At 44.2% G+C, this 14192-nt stretch overlaps 2 protein-coding genes across 2 annotated transcripts; both read right to left on the bottom strand.

Moving 5' to 3' along the window:
- Positions 1-2520: 2520 nt before the first annotated feature.
- BCIN_11g03580 (hypothetical protein) lies at positions 2521-5382 on the bottom strand. The gene is made up of 5 exons (XM_024695967.1): positions 4680-5382; positions 4555-4619; positions 4337-4494; positions 3848-4274; positions 2521-3702 (listed from the first exon to the last, which is right to left on the bottom strand). The coding sequence occupies exons 1-5, from the start codon at positions 4752-4754 to the stop codon at positions 2985-2987; spliced, it is 1443 nt and encodes a 480-aa protein (XP_024551769.1). The 5' UTR covers positions 4755-5382; the 3' UTR covers positions 2521-2984.
- Positions 5383-12053: 6671 nt separating this feature from the next.
- BCIN_11g03570 (hypothetical protein) lies at positions 12054-14117 on the bottom strand. The gene is made up of 3 exons (XM_001556841.2): positions 13571-14117; positions 13476-13514; positions 12054-13417 (listed from the first exon to the last, which is right to left on the bottom strand). Exons 1-3 carry the CDS (start codon positions 13724-13726, stop codon positions 12179-12181), a joined length of 1434 nt encoding a protein of 477 aa, XP_001556891.1. The 5' UTR covers positions 13727-14117; the 3' UTR covers positions 12054-12178.
- Between the last annotated feature and the right edge of the window lie 75 nt (positions 14118-14192).

The following is a 14192-nucleotide window of genomic DNA, read 5'->3' as shown; positions in this document are numbered from 1 at the left end:
AAGTCACGCAACCGGCTATGCCGTTCTTATACATATTCAGCACTAGTACAATCCTTGTCATATGCATTGAATACCCAAATTAGTTGAGAGATGCCCCTCTCACCCCTATCGTCTATTCTTTTTATGTCACGAGCACATACTAGAGCAGATCAATAGAGGTCAAATAACTAGAATAAGAAAGCTAAAGAGGAAAGAGATCTCTTTTATGTACAATAGTGCTTAGTTTAAGCTAGCCTTAAATTAAGGTAAGCATGATGATATATCACGCGTTTGGACACGTGATATTCGTCACATTTTGTTCAAAAATCATATAAAAGGAATAATGAAATATCAAAGATTAGAATTACAGAAAAGACAAACAGAAGAGTATATGTCTAGAGGCTGAAAGAAGGTCAAAAGAATAAAAGAAAATAAATATAAAAGCTAGAAGAAGAAAGAGAACAAGTAGTTACAGAAGCTAAAATAAGTGAAAAGCATTAGTCGGAAGTTTAAAGAAAAGTAAGGAATAAATCACTCGCATCACTTTCAATTTATTCTTCAACTAGAAGTTTTACTACTATATTATATAACGCGAGATATATCAGATAAATCATACAATCTGATTTCGATACAAGTAAACCCTTACTTATACTCGAAGATGATTATTTTAAATCAAAAGTTAGAATTAGCTTCCCAAATTCAAGAAGTTCACTAAAACCCCTATTGATTAAAATAATAAGCTTTGTAAGGTATAGAGATTTAAACTAATCAGATCAATCTATTAGAGATGATTTATTCAATATATAATGAAAGGATTGAAGATTTTATCGTATTAACGAAGCGTCCACTTCGTCAACCACGGATTCTGCCACCACAGGGTGGATCGAGAACTCGAGAGTCTGGAGAATATATCTGTCGAACACTGTGTATGTGAAGAATTTCTTTCAGCTGGGAAGCTGTGAATTAAGTTTATGGAGGTAGGTAGGTAGGTAGGTAGGTAGGTAGGTAGGTAGGTATGGATGGATGGATGGATGGATATTTGATTTGCTGGTTTGGATATATGAGTGATGTGTTGTGTTATTTGTATGGATCTTGCTTGTAACTTTGCGACTTTGTGAGTTGAGTTGAGTTGAGTTGGGGTGGGTTGAGCTACTGAATATGTATTAGTAGAAGATAGGTAGTTATAGCTTATATCTAACCTTTCTCTCCTCCTCTCCTCTCCTCTCCTCTCCTCAACACCACACATCACGTACAACACATCCCATCACATCACACATCATACACTCCAAGAAGACAACGAATATCTAGCACCTAACCACCATTATCCCATCCCATCCCATACCCCTCCTAAGAATCCCTCCAGCGCTATGTGTGCATTACAATCTAGATAGCAAATAGTAAATAGCAAGACAGATATGTGATTATCTAAAACCTAATAAGACATACATTTATGTATAAAAACAAAAACAAAAACAAATATAAATATCCCACGCACCTACTAAACTAAGTATATCTATATCTATATTTATATAGCTAGCTAGTCAGTCAATCATTTACTTAATTTCCTTTCGAGTCGTCAGGATTAGCGAACATAGTATATAGTATATAGCACATATCTACCCATCTAGCATATACATACCTACCACACACACACACACATATACTCACCCAATATAAAATGTAATATACACAACAAGTTATCCAACTACCTACCAAGTATATCACTAAATCCCAATTGAAACGCAATCGGGATCCGATATTTCATAATCAAGTATCAAGTATCAAGTGTTGATAACTTACTATCCATCCATCACCATCACAGCCATTCCTCCATCCATCCATCCATCTATCCATCCATTCAACCATCCATCCATCCTCCCCTCCACTCCCTCCAAGAAATCAATAGTAGCACCAGCACCAGAACCAGCACCAGAACCAATAATCCAATAACCAAAAATCAAACCCTCCTCCCCCTCCCCCGCCATTCAACCCCCTCTCATCCCATTCCATGCTACCCCATCCATCTTCTACCCTTCTACCCTTCTCCTGTCCATCCACATCCATCCCCAATCCCCATCCAAATCCCCATCCCCATTCCTCTCCTCTCTCCCCTCACCTCCCCCCATTCCTCCCCGGAAACCCCATATCCATCACGTAATAAAATCGCGTAATATAAAATTTCCCCCGTTCCCATCCATGTCCATGTTTAAGATTACAGTTGCTAGGTCTTTATTACATTCGTATACATATATGGTAGACAGAGAGAGAGAGAGAGCCATTCTCATTTTATTCCGTTGTGTTGTGTTGTGTTTTTATACTCAATTAATGGTTGTGGTTGTAGTCGAAATTATTCATCATCATTTTCCCTCGTATTATCTATCGTATTGTCGATTTCGCCAACCATTCATTTCGTCATCATTCTCCGAAAATGAACTTAATTTAATCCAACATTTCAAATGCACATATTCAAATACAAGCACACATACAGAATTCATTAAAATTCATTTATTATCATTTGTTCCCAATTTCCTCATCATTGTCTGCTACGGTACATACAAATCAGATTCCGAATCGAGATTTTTAAAAAAGGAACACCATGCAAGAAAAAAGCCTCACTCCCCCCGCCCGCAACCAACTTTTTCACCATCCATTCAATGGTCAATAAATACAAAAAGTCAGAAACTACACGCAAAAATTTGCATGTTTAGTCACCGTACAGATGTATGCCGTAAGTAAACCTCAGTTTCATACATCGAAGAAAAAAGATTGAAGGAAAAGAAAAAATGTGGTATCTCGAGTGAGTTGCTAGCTTTCTTGGTTTGGGGGAAAAAAAATAAACATTGAATTTGATATCATGGCGAAGAAGTAGGTAAAAAAAGGAAAATAAAATTACGAATCGAGAATCATGATTGTTCAAGACCATATCTATGCGAAGTCGCTGTGCGTCTAAAAAGACGAAAGACAAAGAAGGCTAAAGACTGAAGTTAAATATCAAAGTTGATAATTTATGCTTCCATATCTTGAGCGGAATGTCTAGCTTCCTTCTCATGAGGAGAAGGAGTGGTCGCAGTTTCGCGACCAGAGTATCTGCTTCCAGTCTCGGATGTGTCGTTCAAGACCTCACGAGTAAGCTCAACGTAATCGTAAGCGAACTCACCAATCTCAGCATCATCGATACCGAGAATTTCAGCTTCTTCGGTGGCGCGGAGTGAGAGACCGGGGATGAGGTTCATGATGAAGAGAATGATGCATGTTCCAACGAAAGAGTAAACACCACCGGAAACAGAATCAGCAAGTTGGTAGCCGAGTTGAACCCAGTTTCGGTTAAGCCATCCACCTGGAATCTCGGTGAAACCATCAAGATGAGCTATGTAATCAGCAGCGAAGAAAGCGGTGAGAATGTTTCCAATGATACCACCAACGGCGTGTTCGGCGAAGATATCGAGAGCATCATCGACACCGAGGACGAACTTGAGTTTGGTAGCATAATTGGCGCCGGCAGCTCCGACAACACCGTAGATGATGGAAGCCCAAGCAGGAACGAAACCAGATCCTGGCGTGATAGCGACGAGACCAGCAATAACACCGGAGCAGAAACCGACGGTAGACCATTTGCGCTCAAGACGGTAGTCGAGAACACACCATGTGATACCACCAACACAAGCTGCCAAGTTGGTAACAACTGCGGCCATAACAGCGCGCATGTTAGCTGCAAGAGCGGAACTATAAAAAAAAAAAAATACACATGTTAGTTTTTTTTACTAAAAAGGTTGTTGTTCCCAAAATCATGTGCAATGAAACGTGACGCAAAGTTGCATATTTCATCACACAGGAGTTGAGTCTAGCAGAAAGGTTGGATCAAACATACCCAGCATTGAAACCAAACCACCCAACCCACAGGAAAACGGTTCCAATAACAATGTGTGTAACGTTATGTGGGCGGTAATTCAATTCGTGAGTACCATGTCCACGACGTTTGCCCAACATGATACTGTATGCGAGAGCTGCACAACCCGAAGAAATATGCACAGGAGTTCCACCAGCAAAGTCGAGACCGCCCATCTTGAAAACCCATCCGGAGGCGTTCCAGGTCCAGCAAGCAATGGGATCGTAAATAATGGTCGACCAAACGAACATGAAAACAATGGTTGGAAGCATGCGACCACGTTCTGCGACGGCACCAACGGCGAGAGCTACAGTGATGGCGGCGAACATACCCTGGTAGACGGCGAACATGAGATCGGGGATTTTGGTGGAACCGACAGATGGTGCTCCAAGGACATTTCGGAAGCCGACTATTAGAATCGAGTGGTTAGTCTTTGCTGTTGTACCATGTTCTGGAAGATGTGGTACTCACTATTTTCCAAATCACCAATATATTTTCCAGCGCTGTGAGAGAAGGCAAGAGAGTAACCCCAGAAGAACCATTGGAAAGAGACTACTGCGGTAGCCATGATGGAGAGCCAAATCAACGACAGAGCGGACTTTCTACGAGCAAGACCGGAATAGAAGAAACTGTGAAGATGGCAAGGTTAGCCTCTGTCGTACAGACAGGTATGTTTTGGAAGTACATACCCGACACCAGGAATCATAAGCAAGACCAAAGCTGTGGAAGTGATCATCCAAGCAATATCACCAGCCTGTTACACTTGGTTAGTTCTGAGGCTTGATTTGAGGAGTTTTGTGTACGAGAAACTTACATCATAAAAGATGTTGAGATCCTCCGTCAGCGAATCACCCCCAGCTGCATTCGTACCATTGTATTCCACAACCATCTTGAACACAGTTGACCTCGGTCACAAGTAGCAAACTCTAGGTGAGCAAGTGAGGTGTGGGTGTCTTCCGATCGAAAGGGTGTTGAGGCGAGAGGAAGCTGCGTTGCAAAAGGAAGAGGAAGATTGTTGTAGACACGAAAGAGTATTATACCAAGATGGCCGAAGTCGGATAAGGTGCCGGGCTATGTATGAACAAGGCTCTGTGGGAAGATTCAATGGAAAGATAACGGGCGAAGTCGGAAAAAAATAATTATATAAAGAGATGATAGTGAATCGCTGCTAAGGTGAGCAGAGCGGGAGAGGCTTATGTGGGAACCTTGCTGGTGAATATTCGAATCGGGATCCCAGCTCCAGGTGGGTGAAGGAGGAAGCTTTGGGTGAATGTGAGAGTTGAGAGCGACGAGAGAGAGAGAGAGAGAGTGAGAGAGAGAGATGTAGGACAAAATGAGTGACGAGCGAAGATGGATTAATCACCGACGAAACTCAAGGTCACCTTTTGCTGATTCTTCGACGCCACTGGAAGGAAGTCGTGCGACAACGGAAAAAAGGAAGAAAATGAGGAGGAGGAGGGGGAGAGGGAGAGGGAAAGGGAAAGGGAATGGTTAGTTTTATGGATTCACATCAAATCAAAGAAAGGAAAGCAGAGCAGAGCAGAGCGACTGGTGGTGCTGGTGCTGGTGCTGGTACCAATTTACAAGCAAGCAAAGTAAAAGGCCTCGCAGACAAAGCTACTAGTATCCCATGTCATGCCATGCTTACATCCAACCTTATCCGAAGCTGGCGCCTGCACATGCACATGCAGATTAGAAGATGTGGATGTGAGGTGAGTGTGGGTGTGGGTGTGGACTCTGGAGGTGTATCATGACAAGGAACCCGTTACTCTACCAAAAAGAAGTTCATTCGACCATTCCGCAAAAGAAACAAAAGGGAAGGCATGGAAAAGATAAGTAGATTCTTGGGTGGAACAGCGCCATCTGATTGGTCGTTTTTTCCCTTTCCCGTCGCTCATCATTCATCTTCATCCTCACACATACCTGGGTAGGCACATCATCGTATAGTCAAACAAGGGCCAATGGCTGATCTGGTTGCAAAATAAAGATTAATTTACAAAGGGTGTGGCGCGAACCTTGGTGCCTTGTCCGATTGGGGGTTAGGGCGCATGTGTACAGAGTAATAAGAAGATATCGGCAGCTTTCCCCATTCAGCTGGCACGTTGCTATATGTGGATGGTGATTCCGATATTGAGGACGATGTGGATGAAACTTAATATGAGAAATTCCGCATGTTATTTCTTCTTATCTGTGGGCGAAATGATGTTGTAGGGTTGGTGTTGATATTAGCATTAGCATTAGTATTGGTATTGATGTTGATGTTGATATTGACATTGATATTGACCTTGATATCGATATCGATATCGATCTCGCCTCTTATTACTGTGTCCCATCAGTCATCCGTGCTTGTCGCTCTCTATCGCTGCCCTCTTCCTCCAGTCAAAGAGAAGCACGGAGAGAAAAGACGCATGCCGGGGCCCGTTCCCTTTGCAGACGACACACCTCTCCTTCTTGATACACACTCACTTGCATACATACATTGGGAGGTAGGGAATAGGTATCCAAAGATAAAAGATAGACAGGGGGCAAATGATCCTGTCTCGACCTATCAACAAGCATGCGTGCGACGCAGGGTTTAATCCAGGTGGGTTCCCGATCCGGTTAGTGCGAGATAAGAAGATCCGACGGTTGGTATGCGATGTGATTGGCTCTTGTGGGCGTTCCCCCACCGGAGATGACGGTTGAACTCTGTAGAAACGTAGAAATGCAGTTCCCGAAGTCAGCAAAGAAGCTTTCACGGCGTCGTTCTGGCTCGGGCTCGCCAAGATACCGGGAACATATGGGACTAATGGGCGCTATCAGCCTTGAAAGAAAGGTGCCAGTCTCTGTAATCTATTATCGAATTGCTGGGTAATAGGTTGTAGGTAATCGCCACGGAAATTCCATCTCTCTGCCCACCCTCCAAGCTTCGGAACACGTGGAATGGATGCATGCAAACATTGATGTGTGGATGGTTGGGGAAGCTTTGCGGAGGATTGGCCGATTGGCGGATGGGCGCATTTGCAGAGGTACAGATGTGCAAATGTACCTGATGCTCGTTCTTATTGCTTTGTGGAAAAACTGGAGTCTTGGGTTGGTAACCAAAAGTGCAGATCGAATGGTTCAAGCATCAAATCGAGTATAATCCCCGTCGTCCATTCTGCCCAGGGCTTTTTGCTTTATGCTGTAGGACCACCTCCCATTGCTCCTAATATCAATATAATCTTAATATACGACACACTCTCGACTCCTGGCTATGTCGAGGTGGATTTCTTACGCGCACAGCCTTGTGGTTCCACGGCAGATGGACGCGAGGCTCACTGTACTTGACTGTATATTGTACGAAGCAGGGAGGAGGAAGCAGGAAGCAGGAAGCACAAAGTATACGCAGTATGTTGTACAGGAGTAAGCAACTCCAACCATAGCCGTGACGCCGACCTATCTGCAGAGGAGGTACACATAAAAGGTATACTATTGCCATTACTATTGCCATTACTATTGCCATTACCATTGCCACTGCTATTACTATTGTCATTACCACTCCGATCACCACCTGTCGGCCAATATCATTGACCATGCGAGCACGCACCAGCATCCTGCGTCTGCATTCAATGACAGGATGAAAGAGATCGCATGTCCCTTTGTCTTCATTCCCCCTCTTATCGTAATGAACCAAGGGCAAAACCACCAGGCGAGATGAGAAGCGTGCGTAATTCTTCCATTCTCCCATTCTCCCATCCTCCCATTCTCACACTGCGCCGTCGTTCTCAATCGGGTCTGGTTCGGCCGATATCTATAATTGACAAGTGTAGAGCGGGGCTCTTGGGCTTTGAAAATCAATGGATTTCTACAAGGGACCGGTGGACCTAGACCTGGGTAGGGTAGCTGAGGAGAAGTAACTTTATCAGTGGATCCGGTTGGCGGATCCAAGGCTTAACAATCTAAATCGAAAAAGTAGTCAAGACCCAATACAGCACAGACAACAGGTACACCTGCGCGACGGAATACCTACCTGGGGAGGAGGGCGTACACGGAAACCACGACGACGATGATGATGATGATACTGATGATCTGCTCTGCTCTGATTTGATCCGATGCCCTTTCTCATCAAAACGTCCCTACACGGTCGCTTTCTAGAAGATCTGCAATTCCTTGTTGGGACTTCCGTTCATGCATCTATCAACATTACATGGCGCGTATCAATAACGTCGTGATTAGATCATCTTAGACATTTCATCTAGATGATCTTAAACATTGAAAAGCTACACCACAATCATTTTAGTCGACGCACATCTCGTGGGAAGCTTTGGAACACCGGCAGAGACCCTCGCACTGGAAAATCACACCATAATACTAAATAAAGCTTGATGGTAGATACAATTTACACATGCTATTCAATCATCCATCTGGCTGGCTGTCCATCCATCTAACCATCCATCCGTCCATCAATCCATCCACCATGATTACAGCCGCTAAAACTTGGACCGATTCAATTCATCTATCAAATGAATAACTGAAACGTGGGAAAGGTGACTCTGCCTTCTTGGCACATCATCTCTTCGGTCTATTCTCCCAAAATACAACATCGAACCATATGTATCTGTATGTACATACGAATACATACCCTACGTGCGAAGACAATACCACATACCACATCGGGGGACGATCAAATTTCAAACAAGATCCACTACGGTTCATCAATAATGAACCATCAACCTTAACGAACGGGAACTTTTACAGTACTTGCTAGTTTCAAGACACTCGATGATTCGATACTTAAAAAAAAACATTCTACGCCTCTTACGCATAGGCAATTCCGCTGAAACAGTCGAGCTAAACTTTGGTGGTTTGATTCACTTGAAACTAAAGCTATTAACATGCCATTCATTCACCCATTTGCCATCCATTTGCCTTGTATCCGGATCTTAATCATCCATCCCGAACTGAATGATTTAAAACGGCCGGGGGTCCTTCCGTTTTGGGAATCTTTGAGCCGCTCTACCAACCAGCCTTGGGGGAATATTTGGCCGAGATAAGAGTATTTGAACGGTGTAATACTCCGAATATCTCTGACCAAAAATATCGAGTCACCAAAATCTTGGAATCTGGACTTTCAAGTGAGAGTTCCAAAGCTTCAGTCAGAAAAGGAGTTTCATCCCCACAAGATCTCTTGAATTACCACGGGGTTCATGTGCAGGTAAGGGTTAGTGTCAAGATACAGCCAAGGAGCTTCCTACCGTGCATCCATAAGCAAGCCAGCTGCCATTATTTGCTTGAATATGAGTGGTCTTATTGTTGTACAAACTCATTGATGCCATGCAGTCTTTAGAAAGTAGATGAGCTTTTGAGTTTGGTGTCACGCCACAATGGTACAAGGCTTGAATAAAATATCAGCTCAGAATTCTATCTATAACTTTATTACTGTCGTTTGGATTTTTATACTTATGGTTGTAATCGAAACTCATAACTCTTTTTTAATTGCCTTTGATTTGGATCAAGTGCTCCAGTTCTTAGAGTTGATTCGAGAAATTAATGAGTGAATGGATGCTTTACTCTACTGCTCACCTCCTCTCTCTGTCTTTAAAGTGCTTACTATGCACGCGCTGTAAAATTCATCAAATGTGATACCACAATCTGTACCTTTACCCTGACTATTAGTTCTCCATATCTTCATATTCCTACCATCAAGTTCCACCGCACATGTCGAAACGGGGATACAAATACCTAGTAATCTCACCCCTCACCCCTCACCACGCCACACGTTATACAAAACTCCATTGCGTACATCTTTGTACCCAAGCCCTAGGAGTCAAAAGGCTGGTTGCATTTGGCCTATTTCTAGAAATGGGTTGATGTGAGCTTGGCTTTTTGTTCATATGATCTGATTTCGTGTCTTGTTCAAATCTTCATTCACTTTTGGACTATGTCTCACCCTTACAAGATATTGTGTGGCGATGCTATTCTTAGGTGTAATGGTACAATGGGACCACCAATTTGATCTTGTACTTAATTTATTTAGTCTTTTAAATTGAGTCTTCTACGTAAGATATTACCTACATGTTTAGTGTCATTAGGTGAGTTGAAGAGATATCTTCTATAATCTCATCACTCCTCGCTTCGATTTATTATAGTATTTGATGATGAAGGAGGTCGTTTACTGATGGTAATATGGATATGAGGAAGATATAGAGCAGATACCTTTGTTGTGTTATAGATTGGAATATTTAAATGTACCATTGTTAATCGTCAATTAGTATGCAACTGGCGTGTGCTACATCAAGCTTCTACATGTTTATAAAAATCTCTTCAAATTCCTGCATATCATTTCATTATAATTCTCAATTGTATGCTTTATCCCTCAGTATTACCCATTCTACTATTCATTATTACAAATCAGTCGCCTCCCAAAGCAAGAGCAACTCTCAATAATCGCGTCTACTCCCTCGGCAGCATATTGGAGCTCCCCTCGAGGAGATTACTATCTCACAAGCTTCGCGAATACATTCTAATCTTCCGATGCCTCCATTGGACGCCTAGAACGCATCTTCAATATCTCAAGATCCGCTGCTGTAGGATGATTGGCTAGAGGAATGCAACAGCAAAGAGGAACGAGAGCGAAGACGTAGTCGATAATGGCGACTTACTTGATAACAGTGTAAACTTACACATAAATGTCCACATAATTACACTCCATTTTAGTATATCTTTAATCGGTAGTGACGCCACAGCGCCCGTGCAAAGTATCGAGAAATCCCGCTCTGCACTCCGTCATGGGGTAATATTCGCTATTGCGCGTGTCTAGATTGGGGAGATAGGCGGTTCATTCTCAATTCATAGGCGGACAGATGTATTTTTTACTCGGGTTCGTCGTAAAGTCCTCGCATACAGAGTCTTGAAATGTAGCATTCAACATTGTATGTTGTGAATGGGCCTCGGGGCTTGCGTGAGCATCGAAATAGGCGTTGGGGTGATTGGAGTATAGATGGTAAAGTCCACGCTGCTGATCTGTTGGAGTGTCAAGAGACCGCACGTGACTATGGAGTTGATGATTTTGCTTGTGGTGTAAGGACTGCTGGCTGTCAATTTTGGTCCGTCGGAGCCGGAATTATGGCTATTGCTGATAACTGCATAATACAACTTGTCAGAATTGCGTATAAAACGAAATCATTAAGACCGTTGGCATTTAAATAGATAGAAAGTCAACCGCGGCGGACACATCCGTTGGAGAAAGTTTGTCATATCTTTAATCTTCGCCATGACTCCATCACCATGATTTTCCAAAGAGCATATATAAAAAAACCCATCTGTTTCCTCTATCCAACCCACAGGACCATCGCGCTCGCGAGTAAAGAGATGTGCGAAATTCCACCGGTTTCTACCCCAGTTGCTCTCGCATTGGTAAGAATCGTGTTTTCCTAAATACCGTTATAGTAGGAGATGCTGTCATCGCAAGCGCAAGCGCGGGCAGCGGGTGTTTCAGCACGGGAATTGACGCCGGTTCCGTCAATCACCTCATACATAGGCTGTGGTGAGCTCGTGGCGATTTTATCGCTTCTGGGCAGGGATCGCGCAGTGGTGGTGGTTGTGGAGTGGGTGGTTTGGAGATGGGATCTTGCAGCTTGGATGTGGGATCTTGGATGTGGGAGGTGGGAGGTGTGGGGTTGGGTTGGGTTGGGTTGGGTTGGGTTGAGTTTAGTTGAGTTGAGTTGAGTTGAGAATTTGAGAAGGAGGGAGTTGGTTGGTTGGTTGGTTGGTTGGTTGGTTGGAGTGAGTTATTTGGGGTTGAAGATTCAGAGATTGGAAGGAGGGAGGGAGGGAGGGTTGGATTGGGTTTGATGATATGAGGGTATTTTTTCCTTTTCTTCTCTTTCTCTTCTCTTCTCTCCCGGGGTCGGTATCAAAACTCCTCTTCTCTTTGGAGTATTTATTTCCTTTATGCATCGTTTTTTTTTTTTTTGGATTCTCTCGCTTGCTTCTTAGTCAAGAAGAGGAGGAATGGAGCTTACAACCCATTTGCTGAATTGGATATCAGAGAAGATCACTCCACCTACCTTGGAAACGCACATATACTGCTAGGAATCATATTTGTTTTTACCATGCCCGTTTACGAATCAACAGTTTCAGCAGTAATACGAAGTGGAAACTTCAAACGACGAGTGGTATGTCGGAGAAGTAGGATGAAGATATGGATATGTTGTGACGAGAAAGTTGTATTCTGATATTATGATTGACAGATTTTATTCTATACTATCAATAGTGTTGAAAGTTTATCCAGTCGTCTAAACTCTCAACATTCTAACATTCTATTTTTCTAATTCCAACCACACCCATCAATTAATCTCTCGCGTCCGCCTTCAACCCCCTCTCAAACTCCTCGTCCATCTCCCTCAAATCCACACCCCTCCCCTCAGGCAAAAACCAATAAACAAACACTCCCAACACCCCCACGCCCCCAGCCACAAAAAACGTACTACTCTTCCCCGCCGCCTGCTGAATCGGCGTAAAAACCTGCGTCCCGACCGCCGCGCCCGCCTTTCCAAACCCCGCACTAACCCCATACCCCAACCCCCTAATCGCCGTCGGGAAACTCTCCGCACTGATCAACCCAATCGTCGCACCGGGCCCCATGTGTCCCAGCGACGCAAACAATCCATACAGAACGATAAACGCGGGAAGATGTTCCGACGTCGTGAGTTTCCCATAACACCCCCCGATAATGAATCCCAAAAGAATGTATCCCGAAAACCCGAGGATGCCCGTCCATTTTCTCCCAATGCGGTTCACGAGCCACATGCCTAGCAACACGCCGGGGATGGGGAACACGGCGAGAATGAATTGCCAAATGGCGACCGTGCGGACGTTCTTGCCGGGCACAAGACCATTAATGATAGCGGCGCTCATGATGCTATTTGGAAAATTGACAAAGTCGTAGAGGAAGAACGCGGTGCTGGTGCCCAGGCACCGGAGCCCGTATTTGCGGATGACGAAGCGCCACGGGATGGAACGTTTTCGGAGATTGGATTTTTGGAAGAGTGTTCCATCGGTCATGCGCAGACGGAAGAGGACGACGAAGAGGGGGAGAATGGTACTTATGCTGTAGATGGCGTGGAAAGCCACTTTCAAATTGTTGTCCGAGGCCAGGAGGGAAAGGAGATAGACGAGTGTGCAGGTGGGGGAACCGGTTGTGGCCATCATGGTAGAGATGAGGACTTGGATGGGTCCTCGTTGCTGGTCGAAGGAATCGGCGGACCCTTCGAGTGCGGCGGCTGCGGAAGTGGGATATTCGCCTCCGACGCCTACACCTGCTATACCGCGAGCGATGGTGAGGAACCAAAGCATGTTTGAGGAAGGCTGTACTTGGAACGCAAGCGTGGAGAGCAGGGAGCCGATGATGACGAGAGCGGATGTGAAAAGCATGCCTCCCTTGCGGGAGAACTTGTCAGACGTATAGCCGAGCATCAGGATACCGATGACGGAACCGACAAGCAGGGCATTGGAAATCCGGGTTTGGATTGTAGAGGTGTAGACTTTGGTGCCCAGGAGATGATTAAACACTACATTTGTACTGGACGCCTGTCTTTGTTAGACGGGCAGTTCAACATGACGATACTCAGATCGAAAGAAAACTTACTAAGCCCTGTTGATATCCATCTGAATAGTTCGCCATTGCCTATGATCATTAATACAATCATCGACTACTGTCCTGTAGATGCATGCACCACTTACAGATCCCATAATCGTCCATATAGACCCAGCTTTAGTATCCATAGACTCAGCATCCGATTCGACATCCCTCACCTCTTCAGCCGCATTATTTTGAGCATTTTTCTCTCCCCCCATCGAAGACAAATCCCGCTTAGCGATATCTTGTGATGCAGTCATTATTAGACCTCGACCCTATCTGAGGATTCCGTACAGTATGAGCTTTGGCAAAAACCTCGTATCAAGAACCCTAATCTTCACAATTCTTAAACCTCCTTCGTAATTTCCTCCCCGGCATAGAGAAAAGAAAAGAAAAACCCAAATATGCAGGAAACAGCCTCAAGATATACCCCTCCACCCCTCCACCCCTCCTCAAAAATTCCCCTCCCATTCTCGCCATCCAACCCATATCTACAAGTCTCCACATTAGCTATCTACAATCGCAAAATCCATCCACAATAAAAAACTTTTCCATCCAAACCTGCATCTCCGCGCACTTTTCAATCGCCTGTACTCGTAATCTGAATTATGAAGTTGAGACTGGGAAAAACTGGATTCTTCCCGTCACATCTCCGAAAACTCACGGCATCTTCTCAGCCTTGCGTTTCGTCCCCAATTTGCATAGTTCATGATTGGGTTTTCCATG

The sequence above is a fragment of the Botrytis cinerea genome, chromosome 11 (genome assembly GCF_000143535.2).
Source record: "Botrytis cinerea B05.10 chromosome 11, complete sequence".
NCBI lineage: Eukaryota > Fungi > Ascomycota > Leotiomycetes > Helotiales > Sclerotiniaceae > Botrytis > Botrytis cinerea.
The sequence above is the reverse complement of the archived record's forward strand: the minus strand, read 5'-3'. Positions and strand labels throughout refer to the sequence as shown.

Bases quoted from the DNA above. Each gene is read 5' to 3' on its own strand.
- BCIN_11g03570 (XM_001556841.2), bottom strand. From the start codon at position 13,726: ATGACTGCATCACAAGATATCGCTAAGCGGGATTTGTCTTCGATGGGG. The intron at 13,515-13,570 runs GTAAGTGGTGCA...TAATGATCATAG, and splicing joins TATGGACGATTATGGGATCT to GCAATGGCGAACTATTCAGA. The intron at 13,418-13,475 runs GTAAGTTTTCTT...TAACAAAGACAG, and splicing joins ATGGATATCAACAGGGCTTA to GCGTCCAGTACAAATGTAGT.
- BCIN_11g03580 (XM_024695967.1), bottom strand. From the start codon at position 4,754: ATGGTTGTGGAATACAATGGTACGAATGCAGCTGGGGGTGATTCGCTG. The intron at 4,620-4,679 runs GTAAGTTTCTCG...CAAGTGTAACAG, and splicing joins ATCTCAACATCTTTTATGAT to GCTGGTGATATTGCTTGGAT. The intron at 3,703-3,847 runs GTATGTTTGATC...TTTTTTTTATAG, and splicing joins TGGTTTGGTTTCAATGCTGG to TTCCGCTCTTGCAGCTAACA.